Source organism: Pelodiscus sinensis, chromosome 2, assembly GCF_052426305.1.
Source record: "Pelodiscus sinensis isolate ZL-2025 chromosome 2, ASM5242630v1, whole genome shotgun sequence".
Lineage (NCBI taxonomy): Eukaryota > Metazoa > Chordata > Testudines > Trionychidae > Pelodiscus > Pelodiscus sinensis.
In genome coordinates this window covers 42,855,483-42,878,004 of record NC_143053.1, presented here as the reverse complement: position 1 = coordinate 42,878,004, position 22,522 = coordinate 42,855,483, and the positions used below count along the sequence as shown (strand labels likewise).

Here is a 22,522-nt window from a genome sequence, read left to right as displayed (position 1 = left end):
GCCCTGGGTGGGAGCCGAGGGAGCACCCAGGTGAGCCGATTGGTTCTGGGGGAAGAAGTGGCCCAGGGCAGGGACGTGGACCCTGAGAGCGGGGGAGTTTAGGGTTCTCGACCCCCCTCGCTAGGTAGGGAGCCTATCCCTGACCTTAGGGCCCTGGGTCGGGGTCCGGAGCGAGGGCGGGCCCGGACCCCCTTCCCCCAACCGCTGAGCGGAGCCTACCGAAGCGAGTCGCAGCGGGTTACAATTGACTTTGATAACTGAGGGGGCGGACTTGAGCCCCCCCTCCGGGGGTGGATCCCCTACAATGAGTTATTTCAATTATTGTATTTTTCCAAAATGAAGAAAAATGAAGGCTGGAGTGACAGTTTGAGGTGTGAGGAGGGTTGGGGTAGGTGACTTAGGACTGGGAGATGTTGGGGGCTCGGGGCAAGGGAAGGAGGTGCTGAAGTCAAGTCAAGTGAAAGGTGCAGGACTAAGGCCCAGGGACTCAGGCAGGGGGCTGGGATGTGGTGGGTGGCTTACTGGGGCTGCCAGTAACAGCAAGGGTGGCACTGCTCTGGCAGCAACTCCTGCTAGGGGGCTGGGGAACCACTCCCCTGCCAGCAAGCCCCTTCAGTTTCCCACCTTCCACGGCCTTCTACCACCTCCTCAAGCTGCCCTCCTCCTCCCTCCCCCCCCCCCCCCCCCGCCGTGGCCTGCAGGCTTCTAAAAACATAAGAACATAACAGCAATCCTGCATCAGACCAAAGGTCCATCTAGCCCAGGATCCTGTCTGCTGACAGTGGCCAATACCAGATGCCCCAGAGGGGGAACACAACAGATAATCCTCATGTGATCCCTCATTTACTGACAAACAGAGGCTAGGGACACCATTCCTACCCATCCTGGCTAATAGCCGTTAATGGACATAACTGCCATGAATCTATCTAGCTCTTTTTTGAACCCTTTTAAAGTCCTAGTCTTTACCACATTCTCTGGCAAGGAGTTCCACAGATTATGTTCTGAGTGAAGAAGAACTTCCTTTTGTTTGTTTTAAATCTGCTGCCTAATAATTTCATTTGGTGTCCCCTAGTTCTTATATTATGGGAACAGCTAAATAATTTTTCCTTATATACTTTTTCCACACCAGTCATTACTTTATAAACCTCTATCATATTCCCCCCCTTAGTCTCCTCTTTTCTAAGCAGAAAAGTCCCAGTCCTTTTAATCTGGCTTCATATAATCTCTCTCTGAGTAGTTACAGCTAAATTAGTCCCCATCATATTGTATGTATATTTGGGATTATTTTTTCCAATGTACATTACTTTACAATTATCAACATTAAATTAAATTTGCCATTTTTGTTGCCCGATCACTTAGTTTGGTGAGATATTTGAAGCTCTTCGCAGTCTGCTTTGGTCTTAACTATCTAGAGCAGTTTGGTATCATCTGCAAATTTTGCCACCTCATTGTTTACCCCTTTCTCTACATCTTTTATAAATCAGTTGAATAGGATTGTGGGACACCACTAGTTACCTCTTGCCATTCTGAAAACTTGCCATTTATTCCCACCCTTTGTTTCCTGTCTTTTAACCAATTATCAGTCCACGAAAGGACCTTCCCTCTTATCCCATGACAACTTATTTAGTTAAGTAAGTTGGGGGGGGGTGCAAGCATCTGGGGTCTGCTCCCTCCTACAGCACTCCCTTTGCCATCTGCTGGCTGTCTGGGGAGGGTGAGGCTTCAGGGGCTGCCCTGTCCAGCAGCCTCTCCTGCAGGCTGTTGGGGGAGATTGTGGGGCCTTGCCCCTGACCTCCAGTAGCCCCCCCACCTGCCGTTTGCAGGCTGTCTGGGGAGGGGCCAAGCTCTGGGGGCTTTCCCTCTCTAACTCCCTCCCTGCCAACAGCCCCTCTTCTGCCCAGCCAGTGGTCTGCAGGCTGTTGGGGTGACGGGCCCTGGGGGTGTCACCCCCTCCCAGTGGCCCCACCTCCGCCATTGCCTTCAGGTTCTTCACAGAGTGGGATAAGACTCCAATTTGGGGCATGGGGCTCCTTACCCGTGTACTAGTAGGCAACCCTGCTGGCCACTCGGTTTGTGCTCCAGCTGCCCCCAGTGGCCTTTCTCAGTATCGCTTTCCTACCATCTCTATGCCTCTCCCTTTCGCATTCCTCTTCTCTCTGCCTCCTCCATTTCCATGTTATGGGAATTATTTCCATTCCTGGCACTTCGTGTTTTCCAGGCACAACCAAACTCTGACATGGGTATAAGTTAGGGTAAGAGGAAGCTGCATACTAAATTTGGTGGTCTTAACTTTTACGGTTTAGATGAGTTCTTGATCAAACAAATGCACTGAACAAAGCTGAAGCAAAATACAGGACTATGTAGCACTTTAAAGACTAACAAGATGGTTTATTAGGTGATGAGCTTTCGTGGGCTAGACCCACTTCCTCAGATCGAATAGTGGAAGAAAATAGTCACAACCATATATACCAAAGGATACAATTAAAACAAAGGAACACATATGAAAAGGACAAATAAAATTTCAGAACAGAAGGGGGATGCGGAGGGGGGAGGTAAATGTCCGTGAGCTAATGATATTGGAGTTGATAATTGGGGAAGCTATCTTTGTAATGGGTAAGATAACTAGAGTCTTTGTTGAGACCCCTGCGTAAAGTGTCGAATTTTAGCATGAACAACAGTTCAGAGGATTCCCTTTCAAGCGCAGTTTTAAAAGGCCTTTGAAGCAGGATGCAGGTAATTAAGTCATTGAGACAATGTCCTTTCTGGTTGAAATGGCAAGAAACTGTTTTTTCTTTGTGATCCTGTCTAATATCTGTTTTGTGGGCATTGATCCTTTGGCGAAGTGTCTGAGACGTTTGTCCTATGTGCATAGCAGACGGACACTTTCGGCACATGATAGCATAAATTATAATTCTGGATGCGCAGGAATATGTGTTCTTGATCTTATAACTCACTTGGTTAGGTCCAATAATGGTATCAGCAGAGTGCATATGTGGACAAAGCTGGCAACGGGGTTTGTTGCAAGGGAAGGTACCAGGATTGGTATTAGTGTGGTATGTCCTGTGGTTGTTGGTAAGAATCATCTTGAGGTTAGGTGGTTGTCTATAGGAGACTATGGGTCTGTCTCCCAGAGCCTCTTGGAGTTTGGTATCCTGTTCCAGCATAGGCTGTAGTTTATTGATAATGTATTGGACAAATTTAAGTTGGGGGTTGTAGGTGATGACAAGTGGTGTTCTATTGTTGGTTTTCTTGGGTCTGTCTTGAAGTAGATGGTTTCTAGGTATTCGTCTGGCTCTTTCAATTTGCTTTTTTATTTCTCCGGGTGGGTAGTTGAGGTTTATAAATGCTTGGTAGAGATCCTGAAGTTTCTGGTCTCTGTCAGTGGGATTAGAGCAGATGCGGTTGTATCAAAGGGCTTGGCTATAGATGATGGATCGTATGGTGTGTTCTGGATGCGAGCTGGAAGCATGTAGGTAACTGTATGAGTCAGTGGGTTTTCTGTAGAGAGCGGTGTCTAATTTTCCATTGTTGATTTGTACTGTGGTGTCCAGGAAATGGACCTCTCATGTAGAATGGTCCAGGCTGAGGTTGATGTGGGGTGTAGGTTGTTGAAATCTCTGTGGAATATCTCCAATGTTTCTTGGCCATGCATCCGGATCATAAAGATGTCATCGATGTAGCGTAAGTAGAGAAGGAGTAAAAGGGGACGGGAGTTGAGGAAACATTGTTCTAGGTCAGCCATAAAGATGTTAGCATACTGTGGGGCCATGCGTGTACCCATGGCTGTGCCGCTGATCTGGAGGTATAAGTTTTTCTCAAACTGGAAATAATAGTGGGTGAGAACAAAGTTACATAGGTCTGCTATCAGGTTGGCAGTGGTGTCCTCTGGGATAGTGTTTCTAATTGCTTGTAATCCGTCTTCATGTGGGATGTTAGTGTATAGAGCTTCTACATTCATGGTGGCAAGGATGGTGTTATTGGGGAGGTTATGGATGTTTTGTAGTTTCCTTAGGAAGTCAGTAGTGTCTCAGAGATAGCTGGGGGTATCCATACCCACAAAACAGATATTAGACAGGATCACAAAGAAAAAACAGTTTCTTGCCATTTCAACCAGAAAGGACATTGTCTCAATGACTTAATTACCTGCATCCTGCTTCAAAGGCCTTTTAAAACTGCGCTTGAAAGGGAATCCTCTGAACTGTTGTTCATGCTAAAATTCGACACTTTACGCAGGGGTCTCAACAAAAACTCTAATTATCTTACCCATTACAAAGATAGCTTCCCCAATTATCACCTCTAATATCATTAGCTCACGGACATTTACCTTCCTTCCCTTCCCCTCCCATCCCGCATCCCCTATCTGTTCTGAAATTTGATTTGTCCTTTTCATATGTGTTCCTTTGTTTTAATTGTATCCTTTGGTATATATGGTTGTGACTATTTTCTTCCACTATTTGATCTGAGGAAGTGGGTCTGGCCCACGAAAGCTCATCATCTAATAAACCATCTTGTTAGTCTTTAAAGTGCTACATAGTCCTGTATTTTGCTTCAGCTACACCAGACTAACACGGCTACATTTCTAGCACTGAACAAAGTTATTCTGATAACTTGTAAAGAGAGTACCTTGCTAACAGTATACTTCCCCTTATAAAGATTTATAGTTAACTCTATTTTAAGTGTTTTCTTCATGTTTATATTTGTGTGTATGTGTGATTTATAGGTGTGTAAGATGTGAACAAACATTCATCAATATAAGCAAGTCTTGTGATTGTTCAGACCCAAATACTTTGGTAAGTGAAACAAACAGCTTATATTGAAATATAAAGGAGCAACATTATTTTGTCGTGTCTTATGTGTATAGATTTTTAACTGGAATTTCTGTTTTTTAATTTTATCTTTTCAGACAGGAGGATTATGCTTCAGTAGCAGTGGAAACTTCCCCTCAAAGGCACTTGCAACTGTACGTTATGGACAGCTTGTAAGTATTCTTGCTCTTACATCACCAGGCTGCCTCATGTTATGATTATGATTCTGTTATCATGTTATGATTAGGTATTTTGTGCTGAAGCATTTCAAAGTTAAAAAAGAGCAATTTAATGTTAATGGTATATTTTCTTATGCCTGGTATTATTTCAGTTTTTCATTCACTTATGTATCTAACAAAGTCAGTGTATTATAATTTTCTATGCTCTACCTCATTCTGGTACATGTACGGTAGATTCTCTCGGTGAGGCTTATGTGAGGAAGTATTAGTCTACCAAGGAAAAGGCACACTTAATTTGTTTAATTAAGGCCTGAAAGTCTGGAGAGCTAAGCAGTAGTCCTGATTCTGTGAATGACTTGCTGTCATGACTCCACTTCTCTCTGTGTGAAAAAGAGCTATAACACTTCCTCTCATCCTAACTTAAGCAAGGTTCAGGCTTGGTTGTGCCAGGAAAATGGAATGTGCCTGGAATTAGATTGTTTTTCATAAGATGGAAAGGGAGGAGGCAGAGAGAGGAGGGACACGGTACTCACAGTACACCACTGGGGGCAGCGAGTGCAGGGGACCGCTATAGTGCAGTGACTTCTGGGGACAGCTGCACCACGGAGGGAATGGCCAGCTTGGGATGAGACTCACGATGTTGGAGGGAAAGCCCTGCCAGTCCCACTGCTATGGCCTTCCCCTGGACCTGGGCAGGGGAGCCTTGCTCCTCCCCCCAGGACCATGTGCAGACACCCCCCACCATCAGCAGTGCTAGGCCACCCAGCTTGGTTGCAGCTGGCGGGAGAGGGCTGGGGAGGCTGGGGAATGCCAGTGGGAAGCCTGTGGAACCCCGGTCTTGCCCTGGGCACCCTTCTTCCAGCCCCAGGCTGGGCCCAGAGGGCGCTAGCAGGAGGCCTGCATATTCTTCCCCACTCTGCCCCCAGTTCCTCGGCAGGCCTGGGCAACACTGGGTAAGTCTTCCAGTGCAATTTAAATGTAACCAAGGTAGAACTTCAGGATTCATCAGCTGCTAGTCAGCTTGTCAGAAGATGCTGTGAAATCAACACATACAGCCATTTATACAGTAAACTTCCGATAATCCGGCACCTTTAGGACCCAGGGGGTGCAGGATTATCAAATATGATGGACCATCAGAAGGGGGGGCTATGAGCGGTCTGGGGTGGAGTGGGGGGGATGCGCCCCTCAGCACTGCGGGACCAACCTGGCAGCATCCCAGCTGCTCTGCCCCAGACTTCCCCAAGTCAGCCGCTGCTGAAACTGACCAACGGCTGACTCCGGGAAGCCCGGGGCAGAGCAGCTGGGGCCAACCTGGCAGCACCCCAGCTGCTCTTCCCTCGGCTTCCCTGAGTCAGCTGCTGGTCAGTTTCAGCAGCGGCTGAATTGGGGAAGCCAGGGGCAGAGCAGCTCCAATTGTCCAGCTGCCCGGAGCACTTCCGGGTTCCAGATGGTGCCGGACCATCAGGAGTGCCAGAGCATTGGATGCTGGACCACTGGAGTTTTACTGTATAAAGATTACTAACATTAAGCATATTCAAAACTGAAAATATAGAGGTCTAAAGTTAAGTGTAGATATAAGATAAGAATAAATGTGTACTGTGATCATTGTAATTATTTTAAAATCTTGATTTTGTTTTCAATTTAAATGAGATTGCTACCAAAATTCTAGGCTATCAAACTAATGCACCATAGAAACTAGAGACCTTTCATAGAGTTTGTAGCCAGTTTTCTAAAGAGTTATTTAGGAGGCTTAGATTTATTGGTCTAATACTTAACAGTTTGTGTTAAGGCAACTACAAGCTGATGAGGTCTAGAAGGTTGAAAGGACACTGAATAACCATGTCTATTATCAGTTTATTGGTACAAATAAAGGAAAGTGGACACAAATAAGATTTGACATTGCATATACACATAAAGCTATGGTTAATGATGGGGAAAAATCTTTTTGTGCATGAGAGTATATGGTTTCTCAAAACACCTAAGCGAGTAAATGTGTATTACAGGTAGAAACCTACTCAAATTTTAGCATTTTAGCATTGCAGGAGGCGTAATGGTAGTTCGAATTAGGAGCTTTAATTTGAACTACCTACGCCGTGCCGCATGTAGCCGCGGACAGGGAGTTCGAACTACGGGGCATTTAAAAATGGCGGCGCCCGGGAACATGCAAATAAAGCCCGGGATATTTAAATCCCAGGCTTCATTTGCAAGTTCAAATGCCTACATTAGCCACCCTAGTTTGAACTAGGGTGGCAGTGTAGACATACCCTAAGGTGCTACAGGGCTACTCGTTCTTTTAAATGAGGATATGATAGAGGTCTTTAAAATCATGAATTAAGTGGAGAAAGTGAATAGGGAAGTGTTATTAATCCCTTCACATAACACAAGAACCAGGAGTCAACCAATGAAATTAACAGGCAGCTGGCTCAAAAGAGACAAGGAAATACATGAAGTCCCCAACTATGAGACAGATTGTGTTCGTTTGTAAGTCACTTGTTTGGGACTTGGCATGCATTTTCCCATAGAAAAGAAATATTTGTTTTATTTAATCTTGAATGCTGGTGTTTGAGGAATGGCAGGTTTAATTAGAGGAAGAAGAGGAGGCAGATGGAGATTCTGAAGAAGAATTCTGGGCATTGACCCCTCCCCCAAAGGCACTGCGCCGGTTCCTGTAGCTAGCTCCCCTCCCAGACCTTTTCTCCTGCCCGTGGGCTCTTTGTCCAGCCCCTGCTCACCAGGAGGTGTCGAGTGGCATGAGCATGGGCTGGAGGACTCTGGAGGAGCCGGGGGCAACCAGACAGAGAGAACTGGTGATTTCCCCTTCAAAAAGGCCCCTTCTCTCTGGCTATGTAGCTTCCCCCTGCTCCTCTGGAGTCTTTTGGCCTGCGCTCACTCCTCTCACCATTCCTGGTGTGTGGGGCTGAGTGCAAGTCCTGTGAGCGAGGCAGTTCGGGGATGAGACTGGTCACAGTCCTCTGGCCCACATTTGCACCACTCATCACCACTGTGCCTCTTGCCTGCTCTTCTGAGGCTGCAGGTTTGTATGGGCTAATGTTTGTAAGTCAGATGTTCTTAACTTGGGGAGTGTCTGTACCTTTTCACACAATGCACGGTCAACCTACAGAACTTGTTCCTAGGGCTGTGGTCACCAACCCATCGATCACGATCGACTGGTCAATCGTGAGGCCTCGACCAGTTGATCGCAAGGCATTTGGGCATCCCCACCCTCCATTTTCCTGCCACCCCCGAGAAGCCCCACTACCTACCTCTAGTGTAGTGCCGGCTTCCTGCAAGGTAGACGAAAGTCCTGAGTGAAGCCTGAATCACTTCCAGGAGCTCCAGAAGTGCGCTGGCTGCTCCCCTCCCACAGCTCTGTCATGTGTTGGGGGAGGGGCGTCGGCCCCGAAGGAGGAGTGCGGTGGCTTCCCTGGGAGGGGTGAGTTGAGCGCAAGGGTCAGCCCCAGGGTTTGGCCTGGGGAGGCTCCCGTGGGGGCTTGTCCATGCGGTGGGAGGGGGGTTTGGCCCCAGGGCAGGTTCCCGCGGTGGTTTATCCCTGCCATGGGAGAGGCGGCTTGGACCCGGAGCAAGTTCCCGCAACGACTTGGACCCGCAGTGGGAGAGGCGGCTTGGCCCCAGGGCAGGCTCCCGTGGTGGTTTGGTCCCACTGTGGGAGAGGTGGCTTGGCCCCAGGGCAGGTTCCCATAGCAGTTTAGCTCCGCCACGGGAGTGGGGTTTGGCCCTGGGGCAGGTTCCCGCATGGGTTTGGCTCTGCTATGGGAGAGGTGGCTTGGCAGCGGGGCAGGCTACTGCGGTGGTTTGGCTGTGCTGCGGGAGGCACGCGCCGGCTTCCATCGTGAGGGGGGGGGGAGAATCCTGGGAGGAGACAACAGCAGGGGACTCTCTGCCCCCACTCCCCGCTGTTCCCTCTCCCCAGCCCCCTATTCTCTCTCCCCACTACCCAGCCTCAGAAACCTGTCCCCACTGGCACCCTGTCCCCTCTCCCGTCCCCAGCCGCAGAAACCTGTCCCTACTGGCACTCTGGCCTCCTGGCACCCTGTCCCCTCTCCTGTCCCCAGCCGCAGAAACCTGTCCCCACTGGCACCTTGTCCTCTGTCCTCCCAGCACCCTGTCCTCTCTCCCGTCCCCAGCCACAGAAACCTGTCCCCACCGGCACCCTGTCCAAACAGGTTCCCTGCCCTTCTCAGAAATAAAGACAATGCAGAAACTTTTTGTGTTTGACATAGTATTTTATTTGACAATGAAACCTGGCCAACAAACCCCCAATTGGGGCTAAGCCCCCATCTGGCCATAGCATCATGACACTCCTGCACTCCTCTTTCCCCCAGACCCTAGATCTCCCCCAGACCCTAGACCTCAGCCTATCATACATTGGAACCCCCTGCCTAAGCCTCTCACATACCCCATCCCAAATTCCTGAACCCTCACATCCAGAAGTCTGTGGCTTGCTAAGTACCCTAACCCTACATCTGACCCCAATACTCCCCGGCCTGGAACTCCCTCCCCAAGCCAGCATTCCCTTATCTACTTCCTCCTGCATCCAGATTTCCTTCCAGAGCTTGCAACTCTCACTTCTTCCCGCACCCAAATCCCTCATTCCCACCCCGGAGCCTACACATCCTGCCTCAACCCAGCGAGTGTACATCTAGACTTCAGGAGTTTTTCAGGATTCTGGAGATACCCCAGAAAAACTCTTCTGCATCCAGGGATGTGTTTGTTCTTCCACATCTTTTAGTGGAAGAGCAAACATGATCTTTTGGTCACCTCTATATTCCTCTTTCCATGAGGAATAAGGGGGCTTCCAAAAGAAGGGTTTTTTCTGACATTTGGTCAAGTCTAGACAGGCCAAATGTTGGAAAAACTTCTTCCTACAGAAGAATTGGGGGGGGGGGGGGAAAGCAGCAGTACAAGAGTTGGGGATAGCAAGTGATGGAGAGGAGGCGAACAGAGAGAGCGGGGCTTCAAGGAAGCGGCGGGGCTTCAAGGAAGGGGTGGGGCGGTAGATCTTGGCTTGTTCTGTCATTTAAAAAGTGATCTTGGGTGTAAAAAGGTTGGAGACCACTGTCCTAGGGCATGTTGTGGAGGCCAAAACTGTAACAGTATTTTAAAAAATTAAATAAGGTCATCAGTGGCTATTAGCCAGCTGGGTCAGACATCCCATGCTCTGGGTGTCGTTATGCCTCTGACTGCCAAATGATAGAACTGGAAGGCAGGATATGGATTTATTTGACGATTGCCCTGTTTTGTTCATTCTCTCAGAAGCATCTGTCACTGGATATAGTTGGAAGACCTGATAGTGTCACAAGAGGGCGCTGCTGCTGCTTTGGTGATCAAGCCAAGCCAGCAGAGCTCCTGACTGTGTATTATAACCGGCTCACAGAACAAGAGATCCACAGTAGACAGACTGTACTCTTGACAAGTTTATTGAAAGCAATTCAGGAGGAAATTTTAAAAGCACCATATAAATATGTATATTTAGTACTTAAGCAGTTAAAACAAACAGTGAAAGACATTAAAAGGCAATGCAAGCATAAAAAGGAATTAAAAGCAATAATTAAATGGACTACTTAACAATTTAAATCTAATTCTTAACCCAATTTAGCAGCCAAATTCTTAAGCCAATTTAACACACACAGAGACACACACACACACCCCCTCTGGCGCTGGTCAGACCCCAGGTAATGTTGGTTAATTTGGTTGAGGCAAAAGTTGGACATGCACGTCACCCCAATAATAATCCTCCGGGGCTCTTGCCTGCACCTCAGCATGGTCTCTCTTCCGCTCACTTACTGTTGATGTACTCATGCTAACCATTTACACTACCCATGATTCATGACAATAGTGGGCTAGAATGACCCATTGGGTTGACCAAATATGGCCATTCTTGTGTTCATTCTTGTGTTACTCTTAGAAAAGTAAGAAAAATAATGCCAGGTTTTTCGGTTGGTATCCCATATTATTTTCCAGACTGTAATATATTGAATTAATTGATCTGTTTGTAGCTGAAATCAGATACTGTAATGGTTTCTTATTTACAGGGTATTACAGTGATATCAGCATGGTTTGTAAAAAACCTACAAGCATCAGCAGCTGCTTGTTGGGTAAGTTTTGAGTATGTTTTGAATTTTGCCTTGTATTTTACTTAGAAGAAATATTAATCTGGTCTCATAAATCTTGAAATACATACTACATGGCACTGATTTTTGAACCTGATGTATTCAGTTTGTTTTTAAAGAAAACTAGGGGGCTGTGCTTAGGGATGTGAAGGACTGGTTGACAGGATAATCGACTAGTCACTTTCCCCCCTTGCTGCCTCTATAACATAGACGCAGCAAAGGGGCGAGGAGAAGAGGAGGGGTACTTTGAAGCGGCAGCACTCCACAGAGCCTGGGGTCAGCTGCTCCTTGTGGCGCTTCTGCTTTGAATGCTGCAGGGAGCCCGGTGTCAGGCTCCTTGTGGCATTTCAAAGTGGTAGCACTGCATGGATCCCGGGATCAGCTGGGGACTTCCCAGCTGACCTCAGGTTCTGTGCGGTGCTGATGCTTTGAAATGCCACAAAGAGCCCAACACTGGGCTCCCCACGGCATTTCAAAGTGGCAGCATTGTGCAGATCCCGGGGTCAATTGGGGAGTCCCCAGCTAACCCTGGGATTTGGTGCTATCACCTTTGAAGTGTAGCAACAGCCCAAGGGCTGTTGCTACACTTCAAAGGCAGAAGCGCCCTAGCGACTAATCGAATAGTCAATGTAAAAATGCATTAACTATTCGATTAGTCAGTTACCCGATACTTAACATCCTTAGCTGTGCCCCTGCTTGCTGCACTTGCCAACCCCCCTCTCATGGGGGATGGGTAACCCCAGATCTCCCCTGCAGCCCCACCCGCCCAGGTCTCTTTTCCCTCCCCCCTGCCAGCCTGGGCCCCTTCTCTCTCCCCCCACTTCCCTGCTGTGCAAGCCTGGGCCCCTTCTCCCTCCGCTCTCCTTCCTCCCACCGCTCCAGCCCAGATCCCTTCTCCCTCCACCACACCAGCCTAGGCCCCCCTTCGCCCTCCTCCTTCTGCCGTGCCAGCCTGGGTCCCTTCTTTCTCACCCTGCTCCCCTGCTGTGCCAGCCTGGGCCCCTTCTCCCTCTCCCTCTCCTGCCATGCCAACCCATTCCCCACTTCTCCCTCCCTCCTCCCTCGCCCCACCAACCTGGACCCCTTCTCCTCTTCCTCCGCCGTGCTAGCCTGGGCCCTGTTCTCCCTCCGCCCCACCATCCCGGGCCCCTTCTCCCTCCCCTGTCACACCAACCTAGGCCCCCCTTCTCCCTCCTCCTGTGGCAGCCAAGGCCCCTTCTCCCTCCCTCGCCACACCACCCCGGGCGCCCTTTCTCTTCCTCACCCCTGCCCTGCCAGCCCAGACCACATTTCCCTCACTCCTTCCCTAGCCCAGCAAAATCTTTAATCTAGCAAATGCTGTTTCCCAGGGTTGCTAGATTAAAGAGGTTCAAGTGTACCTGTGTCTATGTTTGGGTCTTTATACAAGCCTAGAAGGTGACTAGAACAAAAGAAATTTAACAAAGAGATATTAGTAATGTAAAAAAGAGTTTGTGTAGAATTATAGAAATCTGGCATACTTAAAATAAAAAAAAAATCCTTTATGAACAGTAGTCATCTTATCTTGGCTGTTTCATGATATTCATAATTGATTCAAATTTTCAGTGATGATTGGCTGCTGGCTTTTCCAACTGGCTTTCAGTTAACATTGAGCTTTTAATCTCTGTGAACAGAAATAGTCATCACAGAGTCTGTATTTTCTGCTTTCTCCTGTGTTACCTAAATCTTTAATATGGTGGAACATGTGCTGAATATGACATAGATGATGCTTGTCAACTCACTCAAGTTAAATATGTATTGTTTGTACTTAGGTCTTTGGAGAAATAATCATCTGTGATGTAAATCCTGAGCAATCTGAATTCTAAAACCAAGAGGTTTTACCCCAAACTTTGAAATTACTATTCCATTTTAACCTAACATTAAAAAAAATCTGAAAATCAAGATGGTTTGTATATAAAAAGTGGAAAATGCTGACTGTGTGTTGCCATACATGATCCAAGTATAAATGTAGCGTGTGTGTTGGAAGAAGACATTAGGTGTAAACAAAGCAAAAAAACTTCAGAGTAAAATGAATGCTTTAGGGATGAATTAAGGTATTAAACTACCTAATTTTTTGCCATACCAAAAAGCTGTGGCGATCAGCAATAATTTTCTTTACTATTTTTTCTTTTTAGCTGTATTCCAATCTAACATCGTGCCAAGCACTTGGAAATATGTGTGTGATGAACATGAATTCACTGAGCTCTACCACTAGTGATGCGTGTGGTCTGTTTCAGTATGTCTATGCAAATACAGCAGGGCTAGGCACTGTTCATTCAATATCCTTCTGGTAAGTTACATCTTCTATAACTTTATCAGTTCACACATTTGTTCAATATCAGTATTTATATTGAAATTATTACAAGTGTGTTGTCTTGCATAAAATACTAAGAAAACAAAATATAACTGTTTGCAGGAGACAGAATCTTCCATGGCTGTACTATGGTGACCAGCCAGGATTAGCATCTCAAGTACTTGATACAACCCAGTTCCCCGCAAGCTTCAGTTTTAAAGGAATAAACAAGGTATGCATAATAAAGTACAAGACATGATAATATTTAAGTGACAAAATTCATTTCTGGTAAAACTCCATTAAGGTTAATTGAGTTGTACAAGGCATAGATTTGACCCAGCATCTAATATATAAAGGAGGATGTTTGTAAGTTTGTGCACTAATAACTTGGACACTACAAGAGCTACCGCAACCACACTTTGCAGGGGAGAACCTTTCATCCAGGAGAAGGTTTTAAGGTACTATTGGGCCCGAGCTCAAGCTGTAAAAATCAAAAAGTAACCCGCCGCGCTGCGCTTCAGGGGCCGCCCCGCACACCCTACGTCCCGTGCACACTGCCTGTGGCCCCCCAGTGCTATCCGGGACTCGCCCCCTTCCACCTGTGAGGTTACATAAGCGACTCTCTTTCCCTCCCCCCTCCCGCGCTGGCACACAGTACCCCGACCCCTATACACACAATGGCTCGGGCACCCGCCCTGCCCCTGCAGCACCTGCAGCCCCGGGCGCGAGCTGGGGTGCCTTTCCCGCATGTAACCTCCCCTCCACCTGGGGTCGCAACCCCCTTCCCCGCCCGGGGGATGACACGGACCAATATTTTAATCCCTATAGAAATCAGTGCAACTTTTCTAGCATTCAAAAAAAGATAATGGACTACTGTTTTTCTACATTTTGTTCCTCTGGTTTCCCGATCAACGCTGGGTAACTCCAGCTAGTTTTATATATAATGCCTTTTTTTTACAGGATATGCAATAGATCTCTCATTTTGCACATAGTATAGTCCTCAAGTTTATTTAAGTTAATTGCTCTCTAAAATTCAAATAAAGTACCGAAAAGGGTGCTGGTTATAATAAATTGTTTAGTAATTAAATTTTCAAGTTCATCTTAAGTTATCGTGTAATTGAATTCAGAATAACCATCATCATCAAATTTTCACATGCAATTTAGTCAGTGATTTATGTAAGAGAAAGAAAGAAAGCCTAAAGCATGGGCCTTGTGCCTGAGCCAAAATAAGCAAGAGTTCTACTATGAGGCTTTGTCTACACTGCAGGGTTTTTGCACAAGAAGCTTTTTGCGGAAGAAATCTTCCGCAAAAACTTCTTGTGCAAAAGCGCGTCCACACCTCAAAAGCACATTGCAAAAGAGATGTGCTTTTGCGCAAGAGAGCGTCCACACTGCATGGACACTCTCTTGCACAAGAAAATTCTGATTCCCATTCTGTGAATGGCAATCAGAGCACCTGTGTTTTTTGTGATAGGCTCTTTTTGCGCAAGAAACCCTTGTTGAGCATCCACACACCTTTTTGCGCAAGAACTCTTGCACAAAAAGAAGTTATGCCTCATAGAAGGAAGTAATACCTACACCGCTAAAAGCCCTCTGTTTTGTTGACTGACTGTAAATTTTCTAGCACAAAAATGCACTTGAGGTGTAAATGCTCTGCTGGTTTTTGCACAAAAACAGCTGGTTTTGTGCAAAAACCCTGTATTGTAGACATAGCCATAGTAACAGACAGACCTTGTCAAAAGCAGATGTTTGCCTGCAAGTCAGTGTCTTTTGGCACTAGGACTGCTAAAAGCACATGAATTATGTAAATACATTCCTCCAGGACAGTACAAGGACATCCCAACATAGTACATGATAAAATAGTTTGAAACAACAGGTGGTAAACAGGAATGCTTTGGAGGAAAGTGCAAGGGGAGGTACTAAACATGTCATTAATGTGTAAGACAATACATACGGTGTGTATCATAAATTTTCTCTGTCTATAAATGTTGGGGTATTTCAGCTTAGCTCTTTGTCCAGACTAGGGGGCAATAGTGAAATCCATACTATTGAGTAAGCCGTTTCCATTGTCATAGGTACAGACACATAGGTGCTTGGATGCCATCTTGGTTACCAACAATTTTAAACCTGACTCAGATGCATTCATATCTTATCTGAGTCTGTGGTCTTCATAATAGACTCATGAAGTCTGTTATGCTAGCTACCTGCACAGAGATGGCACAATATACAGGCAATCCCCGGGTTACGTACAAGATAGGGACTATAGGTTTGTTCTTAAGTTGAATTTGTATACAAGTCGGAACTGGCTCCAGATTCAGCCGCTGCTGCTGAAACTGACCAGGGGCTGACTACAGGAAGCTGGAGGCAGAATTGCTCTGCCCCTAGCTTCCTGGAATCAGCCACTGATCAGTTTCAACAGCGGCTGAATCTCGAGCCTGGGACAGAACAGCTGGGCTGCTAGGTAGGTCCCTGCAAGACCAACCCGGCAGCACCCCAGCTGCTCTACCCCAGGGTCCATAACAAAAGCCTGGTCTGCTGGGGGAGGGGGGGCGCACTAGGTGCGCTCCCCCCTCCCCCCCGCAGACCAGGGGCACGGGGAGCAAAGCCGCAGTGGCGGCGGGGTGCTGCACCTCTGAGGCTTTGCTCTGGCAAAGCCTCAGAGGCGCGGGACCCCGCCGCCGCTGCGGCTTTGCTCCCGGTGTCCCTGGTCTGCTGGAGACAGTCCCCAGCAGACCAGGGACACCCAGAGCAAAGCCTCAGAGGCGCGGGACCCCTCCGCCTCCCCAGCTTTGCTCCAGGTGTCCCTGGTCTGCTGGAGACGGTCCCCAGTAGACCAGGGGCACCCGGAGCAGCTTTTCTCGCCCCGGAGGTCGAGGTGGCGGGACCGCTGCGCTCTGGGCGGTCCCGCTGCCTGCGAGCTCTGGGGCGAGAAAGCCCCGTTCGTAAGTGCGGATCCGACATAAGTCGGATCCGTGTAACTCGGGGACTGCCTGTACTGAGGGAGCATATGAAAACACACACAGCCAACATTTCATCACTGGCGGAGCAGGAGACCTGTCAGGATGCCACACCAGTCAATTGTGAATTTACTACATCGCTATCCTTAACTACAACAGTTTAACTAAAATCGCAATGTTTTTATCTGGGTTTCTTAATAGTTAAACTATTATTTTTGTTAGGGATGTAAGCAACTAATCAACTAGTTGACTATCTGAAAAGCAAAAGTTTATCAGATAGTCAACACAAGCCTAGTTGCTTCCCGCCTCTCCCTCTTGCCCCCCGCTGCCTCTATCAGAAGGAGGAATCAAGTGGGGGGAAAAAGAGAGGATGTTGCGGGGAAGGCAGCTTAAAAGCTGGTTCCTGCTGGGGCTCTTGTGCATTTCAAAGCGGAAGCACCACATAGAGCCTGGGGCTGGCAGAGGACTCTGATATTTCTTCAGCAAATGATGGGCCCTTTGAAAAATTAAATTATCACTAATGCACATTTAGCTATAACATGACAATTAGGGATGTTAAAATTAGATTAATCAACTAATCAAATAGTTTGATTAGTGGCTAAGGGCACCTCCACTGTGAAATGTAGCAAGAGCCTACCATTTCAAAGCTGGAAGTGCAGGGGCTCTTGTGCATTTCAAAGCGGAAGCACTGGGGCTTTTGTGTTTCACCTGGAGCAGGAGACTGAGTCCCCCACTGGCCCCGAGCTCCATGCGGTGCTTCTGCTTTGAAATGGCATCCCTTGGGCTCCATGTTTTAATTTTTTTTAATCTTTGAAGTGCAGGGGCTCTTGTACATTTCAAAGAGGAAGCGCCGCATGGAGCCCGGGGTCAGTGGGGGCTCCCTGCTGGCTCTGGGCTCCACGCAGCACAAGAGCCCCAATACATTTCAAAGAGGAAGCGCCGCCTGGCACTTCTGCCTTTGAAATGTAGCAACAGCTGTGCGGGCTCTTGCTACATTTCAAAGTGGGAACACCCTTATCGACTAATCAAATAGTTGATGGAAATTCTGTGGTATGGCTAAATGTGAATTTGTCATAATTTAATTCTTCAAAGGGCCCATCATTTGCTTCAGAAATATGCGGGGATGCTAAATGCCTATTTAGAAAATATGCCCTTCTCTGTGCTCTATTGCTAAGAAATAAAGCAAACAAATAAACAAAATAAACCTAGCTACTGTTTTTAAAATCTAGCCAAAACAATGTGGTCCTTCTTATGTTTATGCTTATGCACCAGCAGCAACCTTGGATATACCCTGAGGAATATATTAGTCTATTGATTTACTAAGCAGACACCCTATTAATTTCTTTGCAACATTTTCTTTAGAAATCCATGACAGATTAAGGCACACAATATTTAGGGAATTACCAGAGTAATGTCTCACTAGAGCAGAGTGGAGAAAAGTATTTAGTTTCATGAGGGATTTTGTGCCTTTGAAAACTAGTTTCATTCTGATTTGCAACAACCTCCCGCCCCCCCCCCCCCCCCCCCAAATTTTTTTCTTCACAAAAGGGAGTCTTTGACTGAGTCAGTGTGCCTGGTGACTTGCCTTAGGGCTACAGACCCTGAAAGCCCTGAGGTACCTTACCTTCAGTATATTGGAACCCCGTCTGGTTTTTAAGAGAACTTCATCAAAATCAAACTGTCTCTCTGGGACATTTTGATTTCAACAAATCAACAAATGGATATGGAAAAACATTTTAGTCAATATTTTTCTTATAACCTTTACTTTTCATGTCACTCAGATGATGCTGATACTAGAAGAGTTGGAAAGTACATTTAAAAAGCATGAAATCTTGGAACCAAGATTAAGACTTGTATTTACAAAGCAGGAAAAAATGAACTGTTATATTTAAGGTTTCAGTGAAATATTGAAAAATGTGATGGGTGTGTCTTAATGTTCATTATTCGTTCTCTTAAAACACTTTGTCTTCTGTTAGAATATAAAACTGCAGTTGATTGCAGCTTCATATGATGCAGAGGGAAACTTTCTTAAATGGCAAAATTTGGAAGGAGGTGTCTTGCAGGTAAGTGTTTTTTAATTATGTTGTTTCTGCACTCTCAAAATATTGGTTGCCTTTTAGGGTATGGCTAGACTGCAAGGATCTCCACATTTTGCATATCTTTTTCTGATACTTTTGTCAGAAGAGGCTTTTCCGAAATTTGACCCGTCTAGACTCGTGGAACGAGGAATACAGGGACTTCTGAAAGAGTGTGAAGAGCAAATGCATTCCCAAAATTCCCCCCCTCCCTCCTGACAGTCTAGACGTATCCAAAGAGAAGAGACCACCATGAAGAAAAGCACAAAATACATTGCCTGAGTGTTCAGATAACTACAGTGTCTTCAGGGCAACCTTATTTTGACCAGGGAATTGACTATTTAATAAAAATAACCTTTTTAGTGTGTTTCTGTTCAAGGTGGCCTCTTTATATTTCCACTTGTGGGATGTAAGAACACCTCTCCCATTTCCACCAGTGTTAACTCCTGAGCACCTAGAAGCTTTCTAGAAATCTCAGCCTGTTGGTGTCTCATGGCATCAGTCACTCAGAGCCAAGGACCCAGTCCATGTGATTTCCTTCCCTTCCACAGGCAGCTTTGTGTGTGGCCCATGATTCCTTCTCTTCCATTTGCAGTTGGTATAAACAGTGAATGGTTGGACTCTCTGGTGCCCACTCTTCCAGACTCTAGGGAGTCTGGCTTTGTTGGATCCTATCATCGGGTAGGCACGTTAGTAGGGCCTTAGTGCTGAGTTGTCGTAGAATGAGCTGGTAGGCTCCTGAGGCTAGCAGTTGGAGAATCTCAAATTCTGTGGTCACTGTAGAAGAGTGAGTGAGTTGCAGGTTTCAATATCATCATCATCATCTTCACCGAATTTCCTCAGGATAAGACTCCCCTACATTTATATCAAATATGGAATCTGAGTTTCTTCCAAATCAGATCACTGAACCCCAAAGCTCGTCTAATGCCCATGGGAAACTAAACGCTCTATCCTAGTGCTAAGAAGACTTTGAGTTTTTATTTGGATAAGACTACTGTTTATTTTTCTAAATACTAACAAATCAATATATAACAAGCGTAGAATTAAGGCAGTATCCATAGTATGTCTGTAATGATTCCTGGAGTTCTAGTCATACATGAACACTAGGAATGTAAAGAATAGTCAATTAGTCGACTACCTGATAAGCCTAGGCTTATTGGGGAGTCTAGTTAACTACATGCATTTCCCCCAATCCCTTGCTGCCTAATAGAGGCAGCAAGGTGGAGGGGGGGGAAGCAGGAGCCAGTGCTGGAGGGAGCCGGCTTAAAAGCCGGTTCTCCCCAGCATTGTCTCCACTGTGTGAGGAGGAGTGGGACGGAGGGGCAGAAGCACAGTGGTCCAGGACCCAGCGCGAACTGGGACTGCGCCGTCCTGGCTCGTGCCAGGTCCCAGATCTACCCCGCTGCGGCTGTGCAGAGTGCCTCCCCTTATCAGCTAATCGATTAGTTGATACAAATTGTATCGACTACATGATTCACCAAATAGCCAGTCCTTAACATCCTTAATTTCTATTCTCTCAGTTTGATTCTTACTTTGGCAAGATAGTCCTGCAGACCTCATTTAATCAGAGATCAAATAATCATCCTGAGAATTGCTTTTTTGGTACATTCCCACAAATAAGAAAAATGAGGCGGCCACACTGAAGGAAAAATAATTGTTTCTTGCCATGGTAATTCTGGTGCTTTGAGAGTGTCATTTCTGCATATTCATACAGTCCACTCACCTTCCTGTCTCCCTTAGAGTTCTTTTCTTATAGGACTCTGGGATTTAGCAGCAGAAACTGATATAATGAGGCCACATAGTTTCTGTAATCCCGTGAAAGGATGTTCATGCAGCCCTGTTGGACATTGCTTTCCACAAGGTTGAGAGATTTGGTGGTGGAGCAAAGAGCATCCCACAAGTGTGAATAAGCAGAGACAGTACTCAGAGTACCATGGTAAATAATTTGTTTTATCCGGAAATTAGAATTTAAAGTAAGTATCACTTTAAGCTAAATAAATTCTAGTTAGAACTGCAGGTGTGTAACCTATGTATGTTTCTGTGTATTCTACAAGTTGAGAAAGTTGTGCTTTTGAATTAATGTACACAAAAATGTGAAACTTCATTATGGTTTTTGTTTGTTTGTGCAGCTTTGTCCTGACACACTGACTAGACTGAATGCTGTTTATATTTTTGGAACAACTTATCAACAAAGTGTAAGCATGGACTAAAATTTTATTATGGAGCTTTTAGTTGCGTCATTTTTCAATCTTGTCAGTGAAAAGTATATGTGTGAAAATAAATAAGTAAGTTGGGCCATGAGTTGTGCCATTTGGCTCTTGTGAATCTGTTGTTTATTCTACCTTTTAGCATACTGAGTGAAATGAGTTTATTTCTTAAGTCTTAGATATCAGTCACATCACAAAACAATACATCATTACAACCAGGGAAGTCTGGTGAAACAAGTATGAGATTTGGAACAATGAAGGATTTTTTTTCTTTAAAGCTCTGCTCTACTTTGACTCACTGTTAATAAATAGACTTGAATATGAACAGCTGTGCTGGGTCAGACCAAAGGTCCATCTTAACCCAGTATCCTGTCTGCAGACAGTGGCCAGTCCCAGATGCTTCAGAAGGAATGAACAGAACAGTAATCATCAAGTGATCCATCCTCTGTCACTCATTCTCAGCTTCTGGCAAACAGAGGCTAGGAACACCATCCCTACCCTTCCTTACTAATAGCCATTGATGGACCTATCCTCCATGAAAGTATCTAGTTCTTTCCCATCTTTAACTTGTCTCATTCTTCCTTTTTTATAAAATGAAGATAAAAATTACTTCATGGTGTTTTTTTGTTTGTCTACACAACAGCTGGAACTGTGCTTCCTGGTGTAGTAGACAGACATACTCTATCTTAACCCAAGTCAGCACACTAAAAATAGTACTGTAGCCAGTGGTAGCACAGGCATCTGCTCAGGCTAACTGCCCTTGTACGTACACTTAGGGTACAAAGGCAGATTTTTACTCGTGCAGCTAGTTTGAGCTGACATCTGCATCACCCCTACTTATACTGCTACATCATTGACATACCCTTAGATATAGATTCAATAGCTGAAACTGTGTTATAAAAGATGTATCCACATCTAATTAGTACTTTACATGTTAAGCTGAATTCAAAACTATTAAGCGATTAAAAAAGGCTCAAGTTCTATGATAGAATAAAAAAAGTTAAATGCCACAATATTTGTTTCACATGTTTCTCTAAGATTATAGAGCAAAAAGTCTGTTTAAGAAATGTTAAGTGATCATTTACTTTAAAAACTGTATTTTAATTCCTATACAAAAAGAAGAAACGTTTCCCCTTTAAATTTGGCATTTTGAGATCTGAGAGCTTATTCCTGCAGCATTATTGTGTTAATAGCTAGATGTTTATTTTCTGTGTTTGAAGTATATTCACATGCAGAGAGTGGAAAATTGGTTGTATAAAATCCATAATTTTTAACTAACTTAATTGCTGGAATGTCTTGTCACATTCTCTTTGTAAGAGGTAGAATTCTTAATTTGCTTGGGAAAGAAATTCATAACTTCAAAATAAAAGTTCTCTTTTGTCATTAATTATTTCATTACATATTCTTATCAAATTTTTTCTATAGTGTACAATTTCTGTGTCCAAGATGTTAATGGATTTTGCTAATCCGATATTTTATGATGTGTATCTTGAATACCACGATGATAATAGTGGACAACAGTATCTGTGGGCTGTGCCAATTTTAAACTTAAATCTTCAATACAATGACATGTCTGTGAATCAAGGTAGGAATATTATACTGCCTACATTTTCTGTGAATTGAATTAGGTTATATACCATTGGTAGAATGTAAATAAACATGGGTATACTAATAGTTTTATTGCTCCTAAAGAAAACTCGCTCATCCATTTTAAAGATATCAGTTTACCACAATTCTAAGAATTCCTTTGTGTATTAGGGATTTTGGAGCCAAAACCTGACCCATTTTCTGTGCAGGAGTAAGAGGCTTTGGCTACATATGCTTGATCTACACTGGCTGACAGGTATTCTGTGCAAA

At 45.4% G+C, this 22,522-nt stretch overlaps 1 protein-coding gene across 3 annotated transcripts in view; it reads left to right on the top strand.

Moving 5' to 3' along the window:
- TMEM67 (transmembrane protein 67) overlaps positions 1-22,522 on the top strand; it is an 82,133-nt gene that overhangs the window by 19,340 nt on the left and 40,271 nt on the right. For all 3 annotated transcript variants that reach the window (XM_014571520.4, XM_075920385.2, XM_075920384.2), the window contains exons 5-12: positions 4,721-4,790; positions 4,904-4,978; positions 11,038-11,100; positions 13,269-13,423; positions 13,550-13,658; positions 18,360-18,446; positions 20,588-20,653; positions 22,091-22,250. In XM_014571520.4, coding sequence (XP_014427006.3) covers positions 4,721-4,790; positions 4,904-4,978; positions 11,038-11,100; positions 13,269-13,423; positions 13,550-13,658; positions 18,360-18,446; positions 20,588-20,653; positions 22,091-22,250 — 785 coding nt within the window. The remainder of the gene's footprint in view (positions 1-4,720; positions 4,791-4,903; positions 4,979-11,037; positions 11,101-13,268; positions 13,424-13,549; positions 13,659-18,359; positions 18,447-20,587; positions 20,654-22,090; positions 22,251-22,522) is intronic.